We start from the raw sequence: 27,659 nt of genomic DNA on the forward strand, positions 1-27,659 counted from the left end.
GTTTCAGCTTTGTTGGAATCATCAGATATAGAACTTATTGCTCGAGCCACACTTGGTTAGTTTCATATTTTTTCAAGATAGAGATGGTACTAAAGCTTTGTTATAATTTGAAGCAAGTCTCCTTTTTAGGAGAGAGGATTTATATGTTTCCAGATGTCTCAAAATGGACACAAGTTAAAAGGAAGGAATTTTTATCCTAACACAATAGAGTTATTTTCTTAGGAGCTGTTTATCAACTAAGATTTCCATGTAAATGTTTTATTTCTTAGCAAGATGATAGATATATTTTCTATGATCCTGTTCAGCGGCGTTTTTTTTAATTTTTTTATGAGAGTAAGGAGGTATCTATGGCAGCTCAGGAAGAACCAGCGTAATTTGAGTCCTATAATTTGTATCACCCTCCAGGGATTCAAGACAAAGTTAGATGAGTTCCTGCTGAACTGGAACGTACGCAGGTAGGGCTGGTCTCAGTTAGGGCACTGGTCTTTTGACCTATGGGCCACCGCGGGAGCAGACTGCTGGGCACGATGGACCACTGGTCTGACCCAGCAGCGGCAATTCTTATGATCTTATGTTCATATCAAGTTAAAATTAAATAAAATGTTTTGCTTGTCTTACAAAATACTTGCAAACCAAGGTTTTTACTGTATTAATTTAAAACATGCTTTGGTAATATTAGGAAAATGTATAGCCAGTAAACTAACTGTTGATTTTAATAAGTAAAATTTTGTTTTTTTATTTAGGATTCAGAAAAATACGTAGAACAGTTGCTTACACTATTTAATCGATTTAGTAAACTGGTTAAAGAAGCATTTCAGGATGATCCACGGTTTCTTACTGCAAGAGATAAGGTAGAACTTTGTTTATCTTTCCTTTTTTCACACCTTTTATTTGAACCGCTAGATCTTAACAAATAAGGTCCAAGCGAAAATTGCTTACCATTATAATTTCTGGGTGTCTGCTAATTTGCATCCCTAAATAGTGACTCACTTTTATCCAGGAACAGGTGGGCCTAGGAGGACTTGGACTCATCCAAGTTCAGCTCAGGCCCGTTCAACAGCGGCAGGTACCTTTGGTGTAGCTTGTGGGATCTCTAAGCCCAGCTAACTGACTCTACCCTCAGGCTGTGAGAACAACATGACAGTCAGCAACTGTGCTCCCAGCTGCTGTGGCTAGTGACTGTCACAGTGTTCTGACCGTTTGGGCTGAGGATGTCTTTAGCTGTTAGGGCTTTAGAGATCCCCTCCAGCCAAGGTACTGAGTTTGGCAGGTATTGGGGGGCAAGGGTGGTATGCATATCTCAACACTCATAGCATATGAATGTGATATATTTCAGGTTGATACGTGAGTAAAATATTGTCTGTTTGCTATGTTGTTGGCTTGTTGATTTAATCAAATATTGACTTAATCTATGCTGAAACCAAAATTATAAAACCGCTCTTCCAAATGTAGCTGCCTGTATGTGGTTTGCAATGTTTGTGATGCCAGTGTTTGGTCATGAAGGATTGTGACTTGAATGGAATGACAGGTGTGGCTGTGGCCACCTTATTGGGCTGACTGGTTGGACCATGTGGGTCTTTTACCTGCCTTTTATTTACTATGTTACTATGTAAGTGCCTTCTGCCTAAACAACTTTTTATCTATAGCTAAAGAATTTTCACCCTGTTTGTATTTACTAAACAAGTTATGTAATTTTACTGTTTTGAGATCAGAATGGACAGGGCACCAGTCAGAATGAGAGAGCTCTTGAAGTCAGAGAGGAGAATAAAAACTGATAATTTTTAGAGAGAACCTGGGGATGAGAAGAAGAAGGGAGAGAAAGACACACATGAAGTTGAGATAAGTGGGAAATATTTGTGTATATTGGCTGTTTGTCAGGAGTGGGGAAACTCTTGGGCTCCAATGCCATATGAAAAGCTTAGTCCAAGAAGGGGACCTCAAGGGTCTGTCCATAGTCTGAAGATAGCAAGTTTGCAGAGAATGGTGGAGAGGATTGAGGAAATATCTAGCTCCCCCCCATATACATATTTAATGGACTAATGGTTCACTTTCTATGAGATGGTGTCTCAATATCCATGCATAGTAAAGAGTGGGGAGACTAGTCATGCAGAAGGGCTGTAATTCTATTTCTGATTGGCAAGGAATGAAACCCTATGAAACATGTCTCAAAATACTCACAGGAGATAATTTTTTTTCAAAGACTTTTCTATGCACAAAATAGGGATTTGTGTATAGAAATAACCTTTTTGAAAAGTGTCCCCCCATACATGCATAAACCTATATGAGAGCTGTTCAAAAAGTATTGGACCTTTCTTCATAAAAAATACTACCGTATTTTCACGCATATAACGTGCATACGTGTATAACACGCATACGCGTATAGTGCGCGGGTCCAAACCATTTGTGTAAAAAAATTTTTATATAGCACGCACACGCGTATACCGTGCATGCTGCTATAACCTATTCCCGCTTACTCCCTCTTCTGGCCTGCGAACCGGCATCCTCCCCCCTGCTCGCGTCACCCCCCCTCCCCCGCGATCCTACATCCCCCCCAGCACCGCAAAGACATCGGTCGCTTACCCGATTGGGCACCGGCACCAGCACCAATGCACAGGACGTGCCAGTGCCCGAAGATCCTCCCTCGTTGGGCTGGGCGGTGCGAGGGAGATCCTCCCTCTTCCCTGTGCCGGGCTGAACTGGGCTTTGAGCATTTGCGCATGCTCAAAGCCTTCTGGTCTCGCTCTCTCCGAGATTGAGAATCTCGGAGAGAGCGAGACCAGAAGGCTTTGAGCATGTGCAAATGCTCAAAGCCCAGTCCAGCCCGGCACAGGGAAGAGGGAGGATCTCCCTCGTACCGCCCAGCCCAGCCCAGCCCTACGAGGGAGGATCTTCGGGCACTGGCACGTCCTGTGCATTGGTGCTGGTGCCGGTGCCCAATCGGATAAGCGACCGATGTCTTTGCGGTGCTGGGGGGGATGTAGGATCGCGGGGGAGAGGGGGTGACGCGAGCGGGGGGAGGATGCCGGTTCGCAGGGGGGATGCCGGATCGCACTGAAAAAAAAAATTTGTATAACGCGCTCACACATATAACGTACATGGTTATACTCGGTTTGTAAAATCATGTATAACGCGCACGTTATATGCGTGAAAATATGGTAATTCAGATACAAAAATCTTATACTAATCTTCTTCAAAGTAGTTCCCTTTGGCTGCCACACACTTCTTCCAATGGTTCTGCCACTGTCGGAAGCAGTGCTGGAACGCCTCTTTTGAGATTGCTCACAACTGGTCTGTTGCATTCTGCATAATGTCTTCTCTTGACTGAAATCTGGTCCCTTTCTGGGGCATTTTCAGCTTGGGGAAAAGCCAGAAGTCACACACAGCTATGTCGGGAGAGTAGGGAGCCTGAAGAATCACAGTTGTGTTGTCTTTGGCCAGGAAACTCCATATCGAATGTGAAGAATGGGAAGGTGTGTTATCGTGATGGAGCTGCCAATTTCCTGCTGCCCACAGGTCCGGCTGTTTGCATCTCACAGAGTTACGAAGGCAACGCAGAACCTCTTAGTAGTACCCCTTGGTGATTCGACGATCCTTTATCACTGGGGTCATCATTTCTGGATGTTGAGGGCCTACCAGAATGTGCTTCACTCTCCACTAGTGGTGCCCGATTCAGGAAAACAAATTTTGATTCAATTCAACCTATTTAATCGGTTTTTCGATTCGATTTTCCTGCCCAATTGGGTGGTTTGTTTTGTTTTTTTTTCAAACATCCTGCTGGGTTTATTTTATAGCTTTTTCACCCCCCTTTGGCTTCTCCTAACCACACTGGTGCTGTGGTGTAAATAAAATAAAGAAACAAAAAGGACTTTTCCTCTCTCTGTTAAATCCTAGCTCATGTTTGCGGTCTAACATCAGCTCTGTCAGGATACACATTTCAAATCTGACATATTGTAATCACAAAACAGAAAATAAAATTAGTTTTTCTACCTTTTGTTGTCTGGTTATTTTTCAAATCTTGTTGATCCAAGGCTCTGGTTGTCTTTTGATAACTTGCTTGCCAGGGTCTCCTTCTTTCTCTGTGCTAACCATCCATCTGCCATCTCTGTCCTCCCCTTCCTCCCCCGGAGGTCTGGCATCTTTCCTTTTTTTCGTCTCCATCCACAGATCCACCTTTTCTCAACTACCCTTTCATCCAGCATCTCTCCCTCCTTCCCCACCACCACAGGGTCCACCATCTCTTCCTTTCTTTTCCCAACTACCCTACTATCCAGTATCTCTATTCCCCCCTCCACACCATCTCTTGTGTCCAACTTCTCTCCCTTTCTTTCCTTCCCTCCCTAAATCTCATTGCCCATCATCTCTCTCCTCTATTTTTAGACCCATTATTTCTTCCCCCCTACAGACCGCGGCAGAGAGAAGGCAGCTCGGAAGACCTGATGGCAGCTTGCAAAGATTGCTTGCACTAGTGATCTTATGCAGGCTGATGAAATGAGGTAAATTGATGCCGGGAGGCCAGGGGGGGGAAGCTGGACAGAAGCACTGACACTCCCAACTCGCCCTCTAAAGCAGGAGCGGCAGCGGGCGGCCAGCAAGAGGCAGTGCTACCGATCCTGCTTTAGAGGGAGAGGGGGAGGGTCAGCCGCCGAATTGGGAGGCAGATTTTTTTTTTTTTTTTTTTTTTTAATCGATTTGAACCAATTCACCCGAAATGAATCGGTGAATCGTTTCGAATCGGGCAGCACTACTCTCCACTGATGTGCGGCCATCTCTGAAACGGGTGTGTAGTGCCCGTTGCTTTGTCCCCGATGGCCTGTTGAATCTTGCAGATCGTTTCCACTTGGGAATCGCCAAGCTTTACATAAAATTTAATGCAGTAGTGTCGTTCAACTTTTTCTGTCATTTTGTCAAAAATGAAAATTGGACGGCGCTCACTTACACTTCCTCACTCGGCGGTCTGCTGGCGACTGACAGCTTCTGTAGGCAGGAAAAAATTCAAGCATGCGCATTAGGGTCACCTACATATGTGCATCAAACCATGCCTCCCTAACTTTATTTGTTTATGCAAGAAAAATTAAGATCTGATACTTTTTGAACAACCCTCGTATATATACCTAGCTCCACTGCATGCATCAAATTACATGCAAATGTTGGACATTCTTGTAGATGAGACTGGAATAGAGTTGGTATTTATGACAATACTTTTGTAATTACAAAATATGAGCATAAGTTTACATCGGTGAAGTACCTACCAGAGCTTTTTTCAGTTTAGAATCTGTAGCCAAAAATGGCTGCTTTGGTTTGGGCTGAAACCAAAGCCAAACAAAAACTGGCCCTGCCCTGAACAGTAGCAGGGCCACTCCCTCTCCCTCCCCCCACTAGTGAACAGAAGTAGCCCCCAGGCCTAAACTTAGAGTCCCTAGTGGTCTGCTGGCTCTAATCTCAAAAATGGCTGCCATTACCTGAGGGGGAGAGTGCAGGGAGTCGGGGTTGCTCTTATTCAGCGGAAAGAGAGTGGGTAGAGCCTGCTTAATGGGGGGGGGGGGGGGCACAAAACACTTAGTTTTATCCAGAAATGCACTGGCATTTTTAGCTGAAACTGAAATATGGCCAAATTCTGAAATTCAGTTGGCCTATAGTACCCACACAAATAGCACATGCAGACTTGTGCAGATATATTTTATTGTGTTAGAAAATGAAATCACTTTCCAGTTATGTTATAAACATCAGAAATGTTATTTTACAAGCATGTTTCTTTTACATACAACCTTAAATTTCATATATTTAGTCATGACAAACCTGTTGTGGGTTTCTGTGATAAAGAGCCATTTAGATTTTTCCCAGTCATGCTATTTCATGCATGTTATAGAAATAGCTGAACTTTGTAGTTCAGATTTTCTGAAAACAGTGAGCACGTAGAAAGTCTTGCAAATGATTTTTAATCATTTTGTTTGTGTGTTTGTGTTTATTTATCTAGGCATATAAGGCGGTTGTGAATGATGCCACAATATTTAAACTTGAATTACCTTTGAAGCAGAAGGGGTAAGATATACCAATGTGATCTAGTTTAATATTTGAAAAATTATTTTCTTGTATTCATTTTTACAGACAAGAAGAGGTGATTTGTGTCATTTTATTTGATGATAGAACATTCTTTAGCACCTACAGCAGATGAATTCAGAAAATTTGTGGAATGTGAGATAGAGAGCACTGAATTGAACTCTGTCTTATGTCTTCTTGCATCATAGCATCGATGAACATTAAGCCGTATTGCAGTATTTTGTTACAGTAAGTCTTTTCTTCTATACTGCAACGTATACACCGATGGTACCGGTCCTGCATCCAAGGATATGGATGTACATCATTGAGGAATATCAACACCGGTGTTCTCTTGTGCAGGTTGTGTCTCCTATTGGGCGTACATCCTCTTTGAGGTCTTCCACTCCTCAACATCCTGCTGCACCATGGTTACCCGCTCAGCCTCAGGTATTGGTGCACAATATTCCTTCTGTGATCGATGAATTTCTGTGCATGACCTCGATACCGGCCCATCTTCGGCAAAGCTCTTACAGGTTGTAAAGTACCATCTGAGAATCTGATTTGCAGCACTACATTGATTTTGGATTACCTGCTTATTCGCATCGGATGCCGTTTGGGGATACCATGTCTTTTTCATTGAAGCAGTACCCAAGATATCAGGGAGTATTATCATCATTCTCCCCTCTATGTTCATTGCTTCCTGTCCTTTCTATATTTTTTCTTCAGTGTATCTAGTACTTTGAACAGGAGGGATCACAGATCATGATTACTGGATACATTTTCCATCTAGATGTGCAGCTTAAAATTTGAAATCGCTCTGTCATGCACAGAATTCCAGCTCTAGTTTCTTAATTTCTGACAGACTTTGAACTTTATTTTTTATGGAACTCTGCTGTGCAGACTCACATAAGGGAATTCGATGTTATGGCACATGACATCGATGCTTATTCGGGCAGCATCAATCTGGGTCCTAAAGGCATTAACGCTCTTGTTTCTGATGTCAATGATCTTCCTCTTTGTATTATTATTCATCATCGAAGCATCAACACCCTTCTTTACATCGAAATTTTGCATTGACATTGATGTTTTCATCGGGATACTGTGAGGTTTCATTCATGTCTCAGAAACCAGCTCAGTCTTTTTGATCTACTTCTAGAGACCATTTTCATTGGTACCAGGCCTACTAAACATAGCATTTTGGGGGTACAAGGTACAGCACCTGCGCACTGAATTGTCACAAATCCATTACTACAGCAGTGTTCTCCCCAGAAATTTTTTCCAGCCGGGTGGGGTGAGATGGGGAAAATTAACCCCCTCTTTTACTAAGGTGCGCTAGCATTTTTAGCGCGGGCAAACCCCTGCGCTAAGCGGGAAAACTAAAGCCAGCTCAATGCTGGCGTTAGCATCTAGTGCATATGGCAATTCTGCGCATGCTAAGTGCACGCTAAAACCACTATCGCAACTTAGTAAAAGGAGCCTTAAATGTGAACTATTTTTTATTAGTTTATTATTATTTTCCAATGCTCAATATGACTTCCTTTTTTAAGGTTTGACACTTGTGCCAGAATATTTTTACTAAATTTAAGAAGTATTCAATTCTAGAAGGGAATAATTAGATATTTGCCCTCTTTCAAATGGTTTAGAGTTTTAAAAAAGGGAAAGGCGTTAATGAAGTCATTAGGTTCAGTCTAGCCATTTATTTCTGCATGAATTTAAACAACTAAAAAAAAAAAGATAAATATAGCTCATCCAGTCATACAAGAAATGGCTCTACAGCAGGGGTGCCCATACTTTTTGGCTTGCGAGCTACTTTTAAAATGACCAAGTAAAAATGATCTACCAACAATAAAATTTTTTTTTTTTTTTAATTCAAAGTTTTTATTTTTGAAGTGACAATACAAAAGGAAATATACAATAATCCGGAAACAGATACAATCAGAAACAAACCAAAACACACGATGAAAGAGTCTACTGCGTGGTGTCTGCGCGGAGACAAATGGCCCCAACCAAGAATTCAAACACCAACCCACCCCCAAAACCCCCCCACCCCTCCAAGCACTCCAGTGTCAGAAATTCAAAAGATCGCTTCGGGCGCCATGGGACAAACTGTTCCAAACAGGAGCCCAAATTGCCCGGATTTTCCTCCATTGACCAGGGCCACAATTCTTAACATCCAAATATTCATACTTCAACAGGGTAAACAATTCATTTTCCACATAGTAAGCACCTCTGCCTGCCTCCATAACAAAAGGATGCATTTACGAGACAGCAACAAAGCTTTTTTCAGCAATAAGGAATTACCCTTAGAGAATCCCAAAGAGGTGAATTGTTAGAAAAGGAAAACATTTGCCCTCAGGGGAATTATTTTCTTTATAATCGTCTGCAGATGGAAACCAACAAAGGGCCAGAAGGTTTGTATTCTGTCGCAGTCATGTGAAACAGACCAGCTGGCGTGGAATGGCACTTAGGACAATCAGGACAATCAGCATGAGTAGCAATGCCAGCAACCAACACCCTGTATGGGGAGATGTAAAGTCTCAACAAGAATTTGTAGTGCTGTTCCTGCAACACCACCGAGCAAAAGCATTCCACTGACTATGGATGTTGGACCTAGTGTGGGAGGAGAGATGATGGACCTGCTGGGAGGAAGGGGGGACGAATGACCACATCCCAGAAATTTTGGCATAATTTTGCATTTTCATTTAAAAAAATCGTTATCTCCAAGATGTAAACCGAGCTATTTTAAGTTTTTGCATACAGGCCCCTTATATTAGCTTTTTCACTCCTTTATATTCATATGACACATGTTCACCATTTTTTAAGTTTTCTCTCTCTCTCTTTTTTTTTTTCACTCAGCATCTTGAACGTCCCTGTTTACTGAGTAGACATACAAATTTTGGTTAGAAATGATTCACAATTACTATCCTACCAAGAGCTAAACAAACTTTAAATAATTTTACAGTAACTTCAAATCCTGGGGGGAAAGAGTACTACTGTACCTGCACAGTTTTTTTTTCAGTGACAAATTGCTAAATATAAAATAATATCAAAACATATCCACAAATGAATTTTGGCCCTTTGTCAACTAGTAATCAGTCATATCAATTATGGAGTTATATGTCACTCACACCCCTATAACGTACAAGTCCAGACCAGTCCACCTGACTTTACTACCGGCAACCCCCTCGCACAATGACATCACGTACTCGAGCTCCCGGAAAGATTCCTTGTTCGCTACGATGTAGGTGTGGCCTGGCAGGATGTCGTCCATGGTGCTCACAGAGTGGCCCTCGCGCGGCGTGAATATCCGCAGCACGGGCACGTGCCTAGTCAACTCTGACAGGAGGGTGTCAAAAGTGGGCACATGCTTGCCGTTGCTCATCAATTTCCTGTCAACGAAGAAAGGGTCCCCGTTACGGTAGAAGACACCGATCTGGCCGGGATTAACTGCGTCGGGTAGCCATTGTATATTTCATCCTGCGATAACCTGGACATGATGATGATTCAGAGAACGGGAGAGGGGAAATCGGCGATGAACTGGTATCAAACAGGTGGTGATCATGCTTTAAGCAGTGAGGTTGCGAAGAACAGCGTGGAAGAGAGTGAGAAGTCCAATTTGTTCATTGTCCTGTCCTGTGCCATAGGCATCCTGGGCTGCGGTGAAGTTTCCAAGCGAGCGAAGGGGAGCTTCCCTTGCGCTGTGACTTTTTTGCCTCATTAGGCATAGGTCAGCAACGGAGGGAAGCGTACAACTTGCTTCGGGCCTTCCTTGTTGCCTTCGCGGAAACAGAAAGTAGGCAGGTCCCGGCAGCGAGGAAGGCCCGAAGCAAGTTGTAAGCTTCTATCCGTTGTTGACCAGTCTCCTGCCTTAGCCCGTAGCAAACTCATGTTTTGGTTTGGGGCTCTAAGGTGTACATGTCGGCTTCCCTTCTCTTCTCCCCCCCCCAGACGTAACTTCCGGTTTTGGAGGGAAGAGAAGGGAAGCAGGCACGCACACCTTAGATCCCCGAAGCATGAGTTCGCATCTCCAAGCCAGTGAGAGATGGTTTTAGGGGGGATTTTTTTATGTTGAGTGGCGGCAGCAGCAGGATTCCCAATAGATGACAGCTGGGCGGTCATCTAAATTAGCTGGGTGGACCGCCTGGCTAAAAAGCCCTGGGGAGAACACTGCTACAGGTTATTATATTGAGTTTTACCTGTTGTAATTTTGTCAGTGTCTTTATGTCGTTTGTAACATTCTTCTCTTTTAGATTTATTTTTATTTCACTGCTGCTTTCCAGTGGAGCTATGGACTCCGCCCACCTCTTTCAAGTCCCGGTACATGCTATTTATATCTCGGTTCCTCGGCCCTGCCCTTTGGAATGGCTTCAGCGCCCCAGACCTTCACTCAGGTGATGGTAGTGGTGGCAGCTTACCTGCGGCAGGTGGGTCTCCAGGTGCACTCTTATTTAGAGGGCTGGCTGATCAAAGCTCTCTCATTGGCTGAGGGATGCTGCACATTGGAGTGGGTGCTCCAGATGCTGGAAGGACCTGGGTTGGATTGTTAGATTCAAAACATGAAAATAAAGGCATAAATGTATCATCTAACGCCCATGCACTTGTTCGGATACTTGGGCATTCTTTTCGACCCGGCAGCGGGTCGCATCTCTCTGCCATTAGCCCACTGGCAGAAACTGTGTGCTCAGCTTTATTCCCTTCTGGAGCAGCCGGCTTTTTTGGCATGGGATTATCTTCCGGTTCTGGGCTTAGTGGTTGCCATGTTGGATATGATTCCTTGGGCAAGGGCACGCATGCATCCTCTACAGTATACTTTGCTCTCTTATTGGGTTCCACACAGGGTTGCCTTGCAGGCTGTCTACCTTGGCCTCTGGAAGCTGAGCAAGCATGGCTTTGCAGCTTCACCCACAATACCTCCGCTGAGATGTTCTACTACAATTTGCCTCCTGGATCGTGGTGATGCCAGATGCCAGCCTTTGGGGTTGGGGAACTCATTGCAATCATTATCCTGTTCAGGGGTGTTGGACACCATCTCAGCGACAGTGGTCACTCAACTGGTGGGAACTCAGAGCCATTCGACTAGCTCTGTTGAGATTACAGGAGATGCTGGTGGACCAATAGATTCGGGTCTTCTCCAATAGTACGACAACAGTAACTTCTGTCACTCGCCAGGGAGGAACCAAGAGTACTCCTCTGGTTCAGTAAGCCCATCTTCTTTTACATTGGACAGAGCATCATGACCTAGTGCTGTCAGCAGCACAGGTGGCGGGAGTAGATAACGTTCCAGCAGACTTCTTCATCAGACATCCTCTGGATTCAGGCGAGTGAATTCTGTCCCCAGAGGCATTCCATGAAATAGTGGGGAAGACTCCGCTTTGACTTCAGGGCCATGGCAAGAAGCAAGTAAGCAGATCACTTCTTTAGTTGAAAATCCGAGCCCGGAAGCGAGGGGCTAGATGCTCTGGTGCAGCCATGGTCTCCGGAGATTCTCCTGTATATTTCCTCCTTGACTGATGGTCAGCTGAGTCTTTTGAAGGATCGCAGTTCTTCCAGGCCGCGTCATTCTGGTGGCTTCAGATTGACCTCGCAGTCCTTGGTAGGCAGATTGGCTGTGCCTGTACAGTGGTTGCAGCATTTGGCTGAGCCTCTCTTCAGACTTCCTCACACAGGGTCCAATATCCATAAAGGATTCAGGTCATTTTGCTCTTATGGCTTGGCTCTTAAATACACAGCCTTAGAGCAACATACTATTCTGCCCTGGTTGTTGATATTTTTTGGAAGTCTGTGGTGTCAGCTTGCGCTACATGGGTGGAAGGCCTTCCACACTTGGTGTGCACAGGTCCAGGTGGACCCTTATTCAGCTACGATCTCATTCTTTCTCGCCTTTCTTCAGGCTGGTTTGTATACAGGCCTTATTGTGGTTTCTCTTCAAGTCCATGTGGCCGGATTCTCCTGTTTCAGATCCTGGAAGTGTCAGTCTCCCTTGGCATCTTATCCTGTCTCTTGAAGGGAGCTCTTCATATTCAACCACTGGTTAAACACCTTTTCCCTTTCTGGGTCCTTCACTGGATATTATCTAGCCTTGCTAAGGCATCTTTTGAGCCACTTCAAGATACTACCCTCTTGGACTTGATGCTCAAGACTGTGTTTTTCTGGTTGTCATTACATGGGTGCATAGGGTGTCGGTACTGAGGGTTTGGTCTTGCAGGGACCCTTTCCTTCGTATTTCGGAGTCGGGGTTTTTCCTTTGGATGGTTCCTTCCTGCTTGCCAAACATGATTTTGGTTTTCCTGGTCAGTCTGAATGTGTGTTTGCCTGACTTTCAGTTAACAGGTTTCCAGTCACAGGTTCGCCTGTTGAAGAAATTGGATGTGCACAGAGTTCTTCTGCATTATTTGGAGGTCACCGGCATTATTTGAAGTTTCGCGTCTGACCATTTGTTTGTGCTGACTCATTCCGTTCAGTGGGATGCTCCCGTTTCCAAGGCCACGATTCCAGATGGCTAAATAGGGCCATTTTGTCAGCTCACATTCTTGCGGGGACTCAGTCTCCTGTTTCAGTCCAGGCACATTCTGCCAACTGTGTGGTTTCTTTGTGGGCCGCAGCAAGAGCTCTCTTTCTTGTGGAAATTTGCAGGCCAGCAACATGGTCTTCTATTCACACATTTGCCAAGTTCTACAGAGTGGACATGGTGGCAAGACAAGACTGTACCTTTTGGGTCCTCAGTCTTCTGGGTCAGCTTAGCAAACCCACCCTAGTTTTTTGGGCGACTGCTTTTGTACCTCCCTACTGTCTAGAATGTCTCACCTATTGCCCTGGAAAAAGAGATTATGTAAGCTCTTTTCCAGTAGCTAGGTGAGACATTCTAGACTGTTGCCCAGTAATTATTGCGCCTGCTTACATTTTCAATCTGTTGTTGCTTCTCCAAGTTGTTTCTTGGATGCCTGTCAGCCCTTGTAGACTGGAAATAATTTGTATATATTTCCATTTATTGGGAAGTGGTTTCTTAGCTTCTTTGTAGCTAGTGTTGGCATTTTACTTTACTGTTGGTTGAATTCTTGAGCAGAACGTTGATTTGAGCCTATTGCTACAGGTGCCTCTACTTCACGTATATTTGGTGCTACTCGATGCTTGGGTGCTAACTGTAGAGGGCACTAAACTAATCAGTGAAGTACTATAGCGGCAGAGTGAAAATTCCGGAGTGGATTCCTTCTGCAACCATGCGACTAAAGGGAAATAACCCTACTGTCTAGAATGTCTCACCTATCTACTGGAAAAGAGCTTATCAGGGTAAGTACATAATCTCTTTTTAAAATATAGACATTTTAGAAAACAATTAAAAACCTATCTCTTCTCTAAATATTTGACTGACTAACTAACCATCTTATTTTATGTAACATGCTTATTTTCATAATTTTTTGTAAACCGTGTTGAACTTCTGGTTACGTGGTCAATAAGCACAATGTTATGTTATGGACACTACTCAAAGCACTAGCTTAATATTCTGTGCTCCTGATTTTTCAAAAATATTATCGAATTTTGTAAAAGTTGGAGGAAAACCCTACATAAATCAGGATCTAGATATTTTAATATGTGTTTCCCAACCAAATTGCCTTTTGACCTGATGAGGTGTACCATGGAAAAGTTACCACTTGAGTTTTGCTTTCTGCATCTTGTAGCTGTTTTCTGAGTAAATGCAGGTGCCTTTTCTTCCTAGTTAACAGTATAAGCCTCAAATCATGGGAATTAACAAGCAGCATGCAGGGCATGGATAGCTGAGTTTTGTTTTGCGCATTATATAACAGCATCTCCTCCTCTTCCCTCTACTTGGCCACCATCTTTTAGTTCTTTTTTATTTATTTAAAAAATGTATAGACCGCTTAAAACTAAGTGGTTTAGATAAAAACATACATATGTAATTTATTTGATATACTGCCATTTTTAACCCAAAAGTCAAATCAAAGCGGTTTACAAAAAATAAAAGCAATGGCCAGCAATTAAAATCAATAAAAACGGGGGCTGGGGGGGTTGGGGGGTGAGGGGTTTTTGGGGGGTCTCCTTTGGGGGGGGGGGGCTGGGGGTTTGGGGTTCTTTGTAACCTGAGAGGACATAAGAGTCTGGTCCTCTTGGGGGGTGGGGAGCCCTGTTTTCCTTGGTTGGGGTGAAACTGCTATATATTTTTGTCTGCTGTTTGCCTGTGTTATGGTTTGTTGTTTAATAAAAACAGATTTCAACATAAAATCAATAAAAACAAACAAGGGCTCCTTTTACAAAGGTGCGTTAGGGCCTTAATGCAAGGAATAGCGCGCGCTAAATTGCCCCGCGCGCTAGCCGCTACTGCCTCCTTTTAAGCAGGCGGTAATTTTTCGGCTAGTGCACGCTAATCTTGTGCGTGCGCTAAAAACGCTAGCACACCTTAGTAAAAGGAGCCCATAGACCAGGGGGTCTCAAAGTCCCTCCTTGAGGGCCACAATCCAGTCGGGTTTTCAGGATTTCCCCAATGAATATGCATGAGATCTATATGCATGCACTGCTTTCAATGCATATTCATTGGGGAAATCCTGAAAACCCGACTGGATTGCGGCCCTCAAGGAGGGACTTTGAGATCCCTGCCATAGACTAATTAACTAAACTGGACACAGGTAGGCAAACAAGGGCAGGAAAGATTTACAATATCTTAAGGAAAAAACAAACAGGATAAGGACAAGAGGAGGGTAGGTTAAAATGCAGAAAGAAAGATGAAATAATGAGCTAAGATACAGAAACAAGTTAAGATACTGATTTTCTTTTGGTCATTTGAACCCACTTTGTATCCCCACTGTGCCTGGAAAACACTGTTCTAAATAACTTCTGTATCTGAATGTAGCTTACATTGGAAAAAGGTGTGAGCTAAATGCATGTATTAAATACTGAGCCTGATGGTACTATTAATTAAACTTGAATCTCTTTTACTGCAATTAGGGTGGGTTTGAAAACACAGCCTGAGTCAAAATGCCCTGAACTGCTTGCCAATTACTGTGATATGCTGTTAAGAAAAACACCACTAAGTAAAAAGCTGACATCTGAAGAAATAGAAGCAAAGCTTAAAGAAGTGGTATGTACAGTATTCTCAAAGTTTTGTAATGGAATTGAAATCCTATGCACTTTAATTTATCATCCGAGTGAGTAAAGAATTTTCTTATTTTATAGGTTTTTTTTTTTTTTTTTTTGCTTCTACAGAACTATTGTTTGTGAGGTCATTCAGCATTATGATATAAATGAGTTTTGATTACAGTAAGAGTAAATAATTCCTTACTTGATATGTAGAAATTTCAAGAACTGCATCAAATTTTATATACATTTAATATCCAGAAATTGATAACTATGTTAAAAAGAAGTTCTTTTATATATGAAGTTAACCAAGACCCTCCCTCTTAATTAAATATTTCCAAAACACAACTGAAAAAATAATTTGTTCAGTCTCTTCCATTATTCTTTCCTCTCTTGGATTCTGCTTTTCTTTTTTAGACGAAAGAACCAGCTCTAGTTTCTTATTATTTGCATACCACATAATAGCTATAGTACACTCCCAAAACTAGTGTGTACATGAAGGATGCTGCTCATTCCATTGGGGCTGTCCTGGGAGCATATAATTCCCTTTGTTAGACTAGGAATGCATCACATATTTCCTGCCAGTTATTGCTGGTCTCTTGCAGGATTAAAAATCATTTTTTCTGCATTTCCCAGAGATTGATGTTCTACCTAAACATGCCTGTTTGTCAGCTTTAAACACCATTCTGGAATTACCTGTTGATCTTGGGCCTTTGCCTGATGCAGCAGGGAGACAATGGACTTCAAATAACTTTTCTATGAGTTTCTGTGCTGCAAATGAAGTAGCCTTAGTCCAATGTAGCTGCTCCTGCTTTAGTTAGAATTGACTGTACTGGCTTAAGCAGTCCTTTGCTCTCAGACTGATGTGGGATCCAAGGTGGCAAATTTGCACAGCATCTCTATGCCAGTACATTAAGTTGTCTGTCTGCAAGAACTAAGTGGAGTCGGTAGGGAGATGAGCATTGTGAAAAGCCTAGTGAGATCTGGGACATTTTGGAGACTGTTATGGAGATTGCATCTAGTCATCTATAAGTGGTGCCTCTCTGTGTGAGGCATTTCAGAAACAAGAGATCTAGCTGCCCAGCTCAATGGTTAAGCAGCTAGATTCCTTTTGAAAATTGTCCTTATTTTGCATGATTTGTTGCCATTTTTTTGTAGAGTTTAAAAGGTAAAATCTAGCCTATGAAGACTCATAGTGAAAGGCCATTGAATAAATCTGCCTAAATAAAGGACAAGTTCATACAAAATAAGTAATAATACAGCATTGTTGTCTGTAGTATTTAGAACATTGAGGGCCTTTATCCCAAGTGCTTTTTTATGTCGTTTGTACTTGCAGGTCTTTCCTGTTGGCATGCTTGTAGAGCAAAATTAGTCTTGTCTGCTTACTAGGCTGAAGGGTAGGTCTTATGGAAAATAAAGAAAGGCTGAAATGTCATTGTTTTCTTTTCCTCCCCAGCTTTTGGTACTTAAGTATGTGCAGAATAAGGATGTCTTCATGCGATATCATAAGGCTCATTTAACAAGGCGCCTGATTTTAGACATCTCTGCTGATAGTGAAATTGAAGAGAACATGGTAGAATGGCTAAGAGTAAGTAGATAAATGTGACATTTATGTACAGTGCACCATTCTTTTTTTTTAACTTCTTTATTCATTTTAAATCTTACAACAAGTACACAAAATGATATCCTTGAAAGTGTTACAAAATACTTGAAATACTTCCTCTAATCATCATATATACATAAAGTTTAAATCCCTTCCTCCCACCCCTCCTCAATTAATTTAAGCGAACATATCATATAATTCTTGTAATCTTAATTATGCAATACTATTTCATATCAACCCCTTACCCCCTAAGAAACAAATATATTATCAATGAAAAAAAAATGATGTCTACTTATTACAGTAATTTGCCAATGGACCCCATATCTTTATAAAATTGTTATAATTCCCTTTCTACAAAGCAATTACTCTTTTCATCTTATATATATATATATGACATAAGGAATTCCACCAGAATGCATAGCTAAGATTAGTATAATTTTTCCAGTTATTGGTAATATGTTGCATGGCGACTCCTGTCATTAACAATAAAAGTTTGTTATTACTTGATGAAATTTGACTTTTTTTCCTCATTGACATGCCGAACAGAATAGTATCATAAGAAAGTGCTACATGATTTTCTAATAGCCCATTTATTTGAGACCAAATAGATTTCCAAAAGATCATAATGCAGGGACAGTAAATATTAAATGGTCCAACGTCCCCGCTTCCAGGTTGCAGTGCCAGCATCTACAGTGCACCATTCTGATAATGGCATGAAGAGAAACCCCATGAACTTCCTTTAGAATGAGAAAAGGATAAAGTATATAGGCATTGGAGAGAGACATAATCTGAAATCATAATGATCCACTTGGCCACTGTTGAGAGCAGGGTATTGGTCTTCTGTTACGTCCCTTCCGGATTCCATGTGCTAGGGAAATGCAGTTTTCCGAATGTAGTTATCTTGCCATTTTTGCACTCTATGAAACCCTCTAATATGGTGTCTTATGCCAAAACCTGGATGGCTTTCCAATGCTGGTATGCTATGAGTCATGTGGAGCTTGAGGGGGCTCCCTTTTCGGTGGTCCTGTTTTTTTTTTTTCCCCTTCATGTGGACCTAGAAACAGGTTTAGCAATGGCTCCCCCTTACAGTTCAGGTTGTAGGCCTTTCATGTTTTAGAGCGCGCAGAGGCACTAGTTCACTTTCTAATCATCCAGCTGTGTCTAGCTGTGAGAGGGGCACCTCGTTTGCGACCTCTGGTGTCTTCCTTTCCCTTTCTGGAATCTTAACATTGTTCTGCAGGGCCTTGGAGAAGTCCCATTTGAACCACTATAGGATGCTTCTCTTCTGGATCTGACAGTTTCATTGAGTGCAAAAAAGGCGAGATAACTACATTTGATAAACCACGCTTCCCTAGCACATGGAATCCTATAGGGACTAATAGAAAGAAGATTATCGAAGGTATAAACCTAATCTTCCATTGATGAAGATTTGATCTGCCCAGTATGGTGATGCTTATGTACTTCCATTTTTTCCATGATAATTTTACTTGACTATGCAAAGTTTTGTTTTTAATTGCAGTATAATCAGTAGAAAAACCACCATGCTAAAGATGTAGCTAATGAAATTTATTGAGTGTATATTGGGTTGACTGCTGGTTTAAGGAAGGCAGTATATATATAGAAATACCATCACACACACATTGCACAACTAGATGGTGGAATCCTGCGGAGCCACAATTGAGAACATCTATATGAACTGATATCATCTAAGCTAAGTGCCACTGTTTAGTACATTAGTAGAGATCTGACCAGAGAGTTTGGCAGCGGCTCTTATCAGTAATCATAAAATTTGGAAGAAGAGACGGACTTATGAGTGTGATGATGGTCCCCTTCTAATCTTACTGTTGCTCCAATGCAGGAGATTGGGCACTGAGCACTCATATTCACATGTATTTAATATAAAATATTTATAAGTGTAACATTTATAAACATAAATATATGCAAATTGATAAACCGGTGATTTTGGTATAGTATAGAAAAACCGGTGATTTTGGTATAGTATAGAAATACCATAACATAACCTTTTTGATCTCCCCCCCACTGTGTTGCTGTTATATTTATTTTTTACTGCTAGAAATCTCACACTGAAGTGAAAGTTTCTTAAAGGATAGCAAAGTAGGCATGCAAAAAACAAAATCTGAAATTGTTCCTGATCTCAAAATCCATGTTGAATTTTGATGTGGGGTATTTTTTCCTACTCCTTTTGTAGCACCACATCTGTACACCCTGGGATCAAAGGATCACCTAATACGAAAAGTATCACTTTACCTCAAATAACATTATTCAGCCAAAATTCCTGGCAACTCGGGTTTCCTTATCACCCTCTCCCATTCAATAAAAAAAATTCCCTGGTGATCCAGTGTGACCCTGATCACCCCACATACATCCCCAGGAGCTCCCTGGTGGTCCAGATGGACTCCTCAGGCCAGGATTCATTCCAGATTTGCGATGAATGGCCAGCCAAGGACTGTCTATGTGCCACATGCCGTGCGACACATAAGGGGGGGAGTAACTGGCTTAACCCTCCTCTAGTTCCTCTGTAGGTATGGGGTCCCTCTAGGATTGAGTTCCAGGTTAGAAATCCTAGCTAGAGCTGGGAACTTGCGAAAGGGTGTCTCAGGCGAAGCACAGTCTTGTCCCCATTCCCGTGGGGCAGTGAAAGGTCTTGTCCCCATTCCTGTGGTAAACCAGTTGCAAATGTCCCCATTACTGCGGATTTACTGCGGTGACCACGGTTTACCGCTGTAAACGGTCCCCGTGTCATTCTAGTCACCACTAGAGAATGGCCTTTAGACAAATAAGTGCTTATCCCCAAAAAAGAAATAAAAACTCAGGGCTTCTTGCTAGTAAAACTTGTTTTAATCTTTATCTTTTTTATGGTAAATCAAAAATTTTAAATACAAATTTTATGCATTATGCTTCACAAAGTTAAATGTAATAATATAAAAAAGCTTTGCTTTTAAAAATTAAAAATGAAGACCCTGAATTGGGCAAGGAGGGAAACATCATAGTATTTAAAATCAATCTGCCAAACCTTTCATTCCCAGACCAAAGGTTAAGCACTGTACCACTAATTTTATAGCCTTTTTCCATCTGCATTTTGTCAGTCAATTTATTACCTTGCTCCCATGGTAACCAAATTCAATTTTTTTCCTCCTACCTCTGGCCCCAATGTGAAAATAGCTGCTGACACTTAAAGGAATTTTATGGCCCCTTACTTTGGGAACCTAAAAGCCTCACTCTCCTCTAGTTTATCTTGTAAAAGCATGTGTCTGGCTCATAAAACTTCCTCGACATTTGCCCAGCACAGTGAGAAGCAAAACAAAAAGAAAGACAAAGCCGATGTCACTACAGGATATTACAGTGGTATCTCTCTTTCAAGTAGTCTTGAAAAACACACTTTTGGTTCAACTTCTCACTGAGAGTTCCTTGACAAGTTCTTTTTAGAAGTTTGGCTGTCAGTACTTCTTTCAGTACGTTCCTAAAAGTCTTTTTCAAGACTACCTGAAATAGAGATACCACTGTAATATCCTGTTATCAGTTTGGTATGTCCCCTGAGGAAGGCAGTGTTCTGCCGAAACCAGGATCCTAGTTGGGACTTCCCATAGGAAATTTCAATAAAATCCCTTGTGTTGTATTGTAACATCGGCTTTGCCTTTCTTTTGTTTTGCTTCTCATAAAACTTCCTTAAGGTGTTGAAAATCTGATGTTCAAGAAAAAGAAAAAAAGAAAAAAATTGGCCTACCATCAAAATTTTCCCAAGAGAAAAAGATTGAAAGGGACAGTTCCAATAATAATGAAACTCAATTTGTTGTTAATTTCTAAACACTATTACTCCAATAGACTTCAGTATGAGCCATTTAAAAGGCGCCCAGTATGGATTAGAGGCTCAGGCAGTGACTTTGCGATGACTGGCATCATCTAGACAAAGTCTAGATAAAGGCTACTGCCTCATACATCATATTGTCCATGGTATAAAAGAAAACCTCGAGTGTATAAAAGTGAATAAATAAACAATCCTTTTCAACCATTCACTCCTGGGATACAATGTATAATCTCCCAAGTCTTTCTAATTAAAGTGTCAATGGCAAAAAGTGCTTGTGCTGGAATAAAGTGTCCTTGGCATAAAAAAGTGCCTGTGCTACGATTAAAATGTAATTTATCAAACAGTAATGGTGTAGTAGTGATACAAAAAAAGAAGAAAAAATATAAACAAAATACCCAAAAGAAAAAAGAATATCACTACTACACCATTACTGTTTGATAAATTACATTTTAATCGCAGCACAGGCACTTTTTTATGCCATGGACACTTTATTCCAGCACAAGCACTTTTTGCCATTGACACTTTAATTAGAAAGACTTGGGAGATTATACATTGTATCCCAGGAGTGAATGGTTGAAAAGGATTGTTTATTTATTCACTTTTATACACTCGAGGTTTTCTTTTATACCATGGACAATATGATGTATGAGGCAGTAGCCTTTATCTAGACTTTGTCTAGATGATGCCAGTCATCGCAAAGTCACTGCCTGAGCCTCTAATCCATACTGGGCGCCTTTTAAATGGCTCATACTGAAGTCCATTGGAGTAATAGTGTTTAGAAATTAACAACAAATTGAGTTTCATTATTATTGGAACTGTCCCTTTCAATCTTTTTCTCTTGGGAAAATTTTAATGGTAGGCCAATTTTTTCTTTTTCTTGAAATTTAGTTTGGACTCTATTGGCCTCTTAGTCCTTAAGGGTTCTTTGTGGAAAATCTGATGTGCCATGGGGCTCTCAATTTCCTTTCACAGACCCTCAGAGATTCCCTATTACCTGATTTCCAAGATATGCATGACCAGAGTGCTAAATATATATAGTACCAATTACAAATTTTATAATTCACTCACATGATGTCAAACATATACATTTACACTGCTCTGTATTTTATAAGAGGCCATTTGCTTGCGCTTGTGGCCAGTACAGATGATAATAACTTTATAAAATTGCTCCATAATGCATAGATTCTTTTCAGAATTTTGGGGAAGGATATTATCCTCCCCAGACTATTTGTCTGTGTTGGTAATCTATGTTGTAGACTTTCAAGAGTTAAAATAGTTATGCCAGCAAAATATGTTTATTTGTTTTTTATCTATGAGATTGTTGCTTAACGCTGTTATATGAATTGTTCACTTTTTAATTGCTTTGTATAATTTTTCAGTGTTGTATTTTATTTTGATTAATTTTTTTTCCAGGAAGTTGGTATGCCTGCTGATTATGTAAATAAATTAGCTAGAATGTTCCAAGATATTAAGGTATCTGAAGACTTGAACCAGTCCTTCAAAGAAATGCACAAGAATAATAAGCTGGCTTTACCAGGTATGACTTTCAAAAATGTATTTTATTTATTTATTTATTGGGATTTATAACTGCCTTTTCATGAAGATGTTGATGTCAGTTCTATTTTGGCATTTTCCTTTTTAAGGAGGTAAATTGTCATAGCCTTTTTTTTGTTTCCTTATTTATTTAGTTTTTGTTTATTTGTGATAAGAAAAAAATCAGTTAAAAACATACCCTATTTATACATTTTTCTGCTTCCTTTTCTCCAGCCGACTCTGTAAATATTAAGATTTTAAATGCTGGTGCCTGGTCCCGCAGCTCTGAGAAGGTATTTGTGTCACTACCTACTGAACTGGAAGACCTGATCCCTGAGGTTGAAGAGTTCTACAAAAAGAATCACAGTGGCAGAAAGTTACATTGGCATCACCTCATGTCAAATGGCATTGTGAGTGTACAGAGGTTTTGGTTTATATGTTATATCTAAAATGTATTCAAGGGAACCTTTTTCAAAAATATGGATACCACATACTTTTTCAGATGCTAAGGAAAGTGTTTTATATTTTTTGTTTGTTTTGTTAATAGTATTTTAGTCTTTTTACCTTTTTATATCTATTTCTTTTGCTTATTTTTAAATCTCTGTTCTGCTTTTTAAGGCTATCCCCTTTCTACCTAGCTCTCTTTCCTTATTCTTTGCTTTCCTTCTTTTGTGGTGTTGAAGCTTGTCTGCCCAGGCCTAGCAGTGGGTGCTAGGGCCCAAATTTTGTGTGCCCGAGTGTCGTCCTACCAGAGTTCTTCACAGCCCTAATAATTGTATAAATCAAGAACTAAGAAAATACATGTGAAAAAGGGTTAATTTACTTGCAGTTTTAAACAGCACATATTTTGCCGTAGGGCTTAATTCTTTGCAATTTGGGGGAAAGGAGAAACCCCATAAAAACATTTTCTTCAGAAAGCACCATGAGATTTTGCCTCTAGTGCTATATTTAAGACATTGGAACATAACCTTTTACATAAGCTTGTTTTAATGCATGTGGAATTTTTCCTTTTTTTTTTTTTTTTTTTAAGATGCAAAGAATGTAACACTTGGAAAAAATTGTGCCAGAAAGCTGACGTGTACTTTTGTTTTCTCTGAGGATAACCGGGCATAATCACATGTGAGTGATGCCATCCATGGAACCTAGTATGGACACTGCCAAGTGCACTGTCATGTTAAATCTTTAGGCAGTGCCCATACCACATGCATGTCAGTGCCTTCCTGCCTGATGTTGACTCACGGGACCATCAGTTTTTCATTTTCCATGAAGCTGAGAAACTGTGTTTTTGTTTCTCCTCAATGTTCCAAACTTAGATATTTTTTTATGCCTTTCTGGTTTAATTTTATTATACTTCCCTCCATAATTCTTCATTTTTCTCGTTTTTATTTTGTCATTCCCTCAGATTTGGTTAAATTTTCTTCATGTTTGATTTTTTGACCTTCAGACCACTTTGAGACCAATTTTATATGTTCCAATGACACAGTTATGATTGCATTGATCCCAGAATGCAATGTGGCATTGTCTGTGAGAGCATGAACACTAGAAGCATAGTAAAAACACTGAAATACCATAAAAACCCCTTTATCAACAAAATGGAACAATAACAGGGCAACAAGTTTCTCGGTTGTATCCTTTATGAAGAACCGGTTTTATTGATATTTTGTTCAGTTGACATTCACTGCCTCTGAAGCAGCCTGCAAAAGGAAAAATGTGTCCACATTGGGCTATTATAATAAATGTGCCTTTTAACCTCTTCAATTCAGGGCTTTCAGAGATACAGGAGCATAAAGAGTTTGCAGTACTTGATACTTTTAAAAAAATCTGCTATTGTTCCTCTAGAAAGGAGGTATGAAAAGAAAACATGCTGGGCTACAACATGTTAAAGGGTTTACTACACATATAATATATTGATATTAAGTTATAGGGCTTTCTTTGAGAAATTTTCTCTTCCTCTTGCTGAGTTAGTATTACCATATGCATTGAGGTGAATGCTGAGGTCTGAAAAAGATTTAGACTATCAGTTCCCACTTGAGTACAGCATATTGGGAGTCACACTGGGGCTTTTTTATACCTAGCCCCTAAGCTCTGGAATGCATTATCCAATATGCAGCAGGAGGAGGGATCTTTGAAATGCTTTAAGCAGTTGCTAAAGGCCAATTATTTTGTTGCTGCTTTTTGGCACTTCTCTTTAGTAGGTGTGGGTATTGGGTTCTTGGAAAAACCAAAGGAGCAGAGAAGACCAGACCTTCAAACTAAAAACTTTAATAACAAAATTGTGAAGTGGAAAAAGAAAACGGACCTGATAGGGACCGTGTTTCAGCTATAGAACCTGCATCAGGAATCTTCAAGTTATCCACTCAACAAAAAGACAAAATATAAATGAGCTTATGTAGCAATATAATTCAGCAAAAACTGTCATCCAAAAGGTTCTGGGACCATTCCAGATTTTTTGTATGCATTCTTTTCTGTGTGCTTTCCTAATTTTTGGAGTTCTTTTCTATACCTTTTGACTATACACCGTTGTGTTCTTGTTTAAAGCCAAAAGGTATAAACTATAACTATATTTAATTCTGAATTATGTAAAACTGCAGTTATATAAACTAAGAGTGACTGGCAATTGTAGGTTGGCTCTGGTTGCCTATTATAAATAGCATGTATTTTTTCTGTTTAAGAGTTTTCTTTAAAGATTCTGTTATATTTAGTGTGTATTTTGTTATTGAGCTTGTGTGCTCAGTTGGTTATGGAGTGCTTTTTAGTTTGGTCTTAATTTTTGATTCATGCAGAGGGACTCTTAGGGGGCAGAAGTTATCAAAGTGGGCTACAGTTATTTTACCACAGGTCCCATTTTATGCATTGAGACATGGGGGCCCTTTTACTAAGCTGCACTAAGAAATGTCTATAGGCAGGATTTTACCGCTTGTTAAGCCCATTTTTAGCTACAAAGTAATACAAAAACCAGTGTTACTGTCAAAACTAACTACTAAATGTAAAATTTTTACTTGACAGAATGATGTTTAGCCGAGAATATAAATGGGAACAAGAACCATTTAACTTACCAAACGAGTCTCAGAACCGTCTAGCTGAGACAACTAGCTTAGCTAGATTAACAAAGCCACAAAGGGCTCCAAAAGTTAAATCATAGGCTCCTCTGACCGGGAGGGGAACCAAGTGAATAACTCAAGGGCTCAAAGGACCCATTGAGAAAAACCTGGGTTAACCCCCACTGGTCAAGTGAAACTACATTCAAAAATTGTCCCAAAATAATCCAGGCAAACACAGTGTAATAGCAAATACAAACCCCCCCATAATAAGGAAAAAAATAAGAAAAAAGCTCCAACAATACTTAGCTTTAGACGATTGCAACTGGTAGCAGTTTGCAGAACTTCCTCACTACAGCAGTTTGTGCGCGTTTGGATTACCTTCCTTCTTTCCTGAAGCAGCATAATTTGGCGAAACAAGGCTCTTGTTGAAGGGGGAAGATCAGAAGTAGCTCCAATGGTTGACTGGATTACAAATATACGTGCATCACATGAGGCACCGGGGCGTGGCCTAAGGCCCAGACGCATCGCAGGAGGCTACAGAGCAGGAGGGACTGAGCACCCCTACTGATCCCAACTTTTACAGGTACTGGCAGGGGGGAGGGGAATGGGAACAGGGAGGGGGCGTCTCTCCTGCTGTTTTTTTTTTTTTTTGGGGGGGGAGTGGGAGCGATGGCAGGAGAGAGTGGGAATCTCCTGCCATAATTTTGAGCTGGGGGCGGTGGGCATCGGCGGGAAGCTATGGAGCAGGAGGGGACTGAGCACCCCTCCTGCTCCCAAATTTTATAGATACCGGCGGGGAACATGGAGGGGCATCTGGTGGCAGGAAGGAGTCGGCATCTCTCCTGCTGTTTGTTTGTTTGTTTCTTTTTGGGGGGGGGAGTGGGACCAATTGCAGGAGAGAGTGGGAATCTCCTGCCATAATTTTGAAGAGGGGGTGGTGGGCATCAGCAGGAGGCTACGGAGCAGGAGGGGACTGAGTACCCCTCCTACTCCCAACTTTTACAGGTACAGACAGGGTGGGAGGAGGGGGGAATGGGGAGTGGTTCAGTGGCTGGAGGGAGTCGACATCCCTCCTGCTGTTTGTTTTTTGGTTTGGGGAGGGGAATCGAATCAATGGCAGGAGAGAGTGAGAATCTCTCCTGCCATAATTTTGAAGTGGTGGGTTGCATTTTTTTTTTGGTGCGGGGAGGGAGCACTTTATCAGGAGGAGGGGGAGCTTTTTAAAATTGGTTTTATTTGGGCTGATATTTTGCGTGTGTAATACACGCAAAATATCTGGCCCATAAAAAATTTAAAAAGCCAGGAGAAGCCGTGACAGGAGACTGCCCTGACTCAATCGTTCACTGCTTGCAGTAAAGATAGTGAATCAGTCGCTGTTTTAAAATTGTCCAGGAATCTGCCCACGCGATTTAGTGAAACTGGGCCTTAATTGAGTAATACGCAAAATTGGCACTCAACACTTCTTAATTGGCACTAATTGCAGTTAATTGAAAGTTAAGCACCTATTATGGTAGGTGTGATTCTATAACTGTTAGGTACCTAGTGCAAAGCGCATACTTAAAAGTGGGCATAATTAGGGAGCGGATCGTGAGTGTAATTTTGAGTTCAGCACTGTTTTTGAGTTAGGAACCATTGGGCATCTAACTTAGGTGCAGGCATTTAGGCAAAGAAAACCCTGGCATAAATAAGGTGTATCTAAATATTAGAATCCTTTGCGCCACCTAAGCACGATTCTATAATGGGCATTTAACATTTATAGAATCGTGCTTGTAGTCAGCGACAATTTTTTAGGTGACATAAGGCCTGGATTCTCTAACTGGCGCCATTGTCACCGGTCACTTTAAAAGCAGCCGCCAACTTTGTGTCAATCATGTGACAGCACTGGTTACAGAATCACGCCTCCGGCAAAGGTAGGCGCTGGGAATGTAGGCCAGGGTTTTCCAGCCCTACATTTCTGGCATGTACATTTGATGTGAATTGCCCCTCCATAGGTGCTTAAAGCCACCTAATGCCACTTCTGGTGTTAGCAATGCCTACAGTGGCGTTAGGCGTCCTAAAGCACCTATGGAGGTGTGATTCCTGTGCCTTGAAACTCAGTTAAAAACATCATTTAAATAGCATTTTTTTACTGAGTTTAACAGTGCCGTTTAGAGAATCTGGGCCTAAGAGCCTAATGCACTTAGTAAAAAAGCTGCTTAATGATGTTTTGTTTTGGGGTTTTTACATGAGTTTTGAGTTATGAAAGTGTGTTTTTAAACAAAAATGTGTATCTAAATATATAGTATGTATATTGTTTTGTACATACATGTTGAATGTATACATTTATATAACCTGCATATAATATGCAGCCTTATGAGATCCCTCTGAAATAGGAAGTAGCCTTCTAATTAAAAAAAAAAATGGTTGTCTACCTCTGGTATAGATTGTTGAGAGGAAGTGGAATTCATTGCTGAAAGTGTGAGAATTTTTGAATGGGAAAATTTTGTCATTTGCTCGTAAAAAAACAACAACAAGTGAATGAAAAAAGAGAAGC

The 27,659-nt window shown here is 41.0% G+C and overlaps 1 protein-coding gene across 4 annotated transcripts in view; it reads left to right on the forward strand.

Annotated features, from left to right (window-relative positions):
- The window catches only part of CUL5 (cullin 5), a 160,490-nt gene that overhangs the window by 83,822 nt on the left and 49,009 nt on the right, over positions 1-27,659 (forward strand). For all 4 annotated transcript variants that reach the window (XR_004539837.1, XM_033948346.1, XM_033948347.1 and 1 more), the window contains exons 10-15: positions 744-851; positions 5,975-6,039; positions 14,995-15,127; positions 16,580-16,711; positions 21,966-22,089; positions 22,320-22,495. Coding sequence is in view for 3 of the 4 variants with exons in the window: in XM_033948346.1 (XP_033804237.1) it covers positions 744-851; positions 5,975-6,039; positions 14,995-15,127; positions 16,580-16,711; positions 21,966-22,089; positions 22,320-22,495 (738 nt within the window). In the remaining variant the exon portion in view is untranslated. The remainder of the gene's footprint in view (positions 1-743; positions 852-5,974; positions 6,040-14,994; positions 15,128-16,579; positions 16,712-21,965; positions 22,090-22,319; positions 22,496-27,659) is intronic.

This window comes from Geotrypetes seraphini, chromosome 6, assembly GCF_902459505.1.
Source record: "Geotrypetes seraphini chromosome 6, aGeoSer1.1, whole genome shotgun sequence".
NCBI lineage: Eukaryota > Metazoa > Chordata > Amphibia > Gymnophiona > Dermophiidae > Geotrypetes > Geotrypetes seraphini.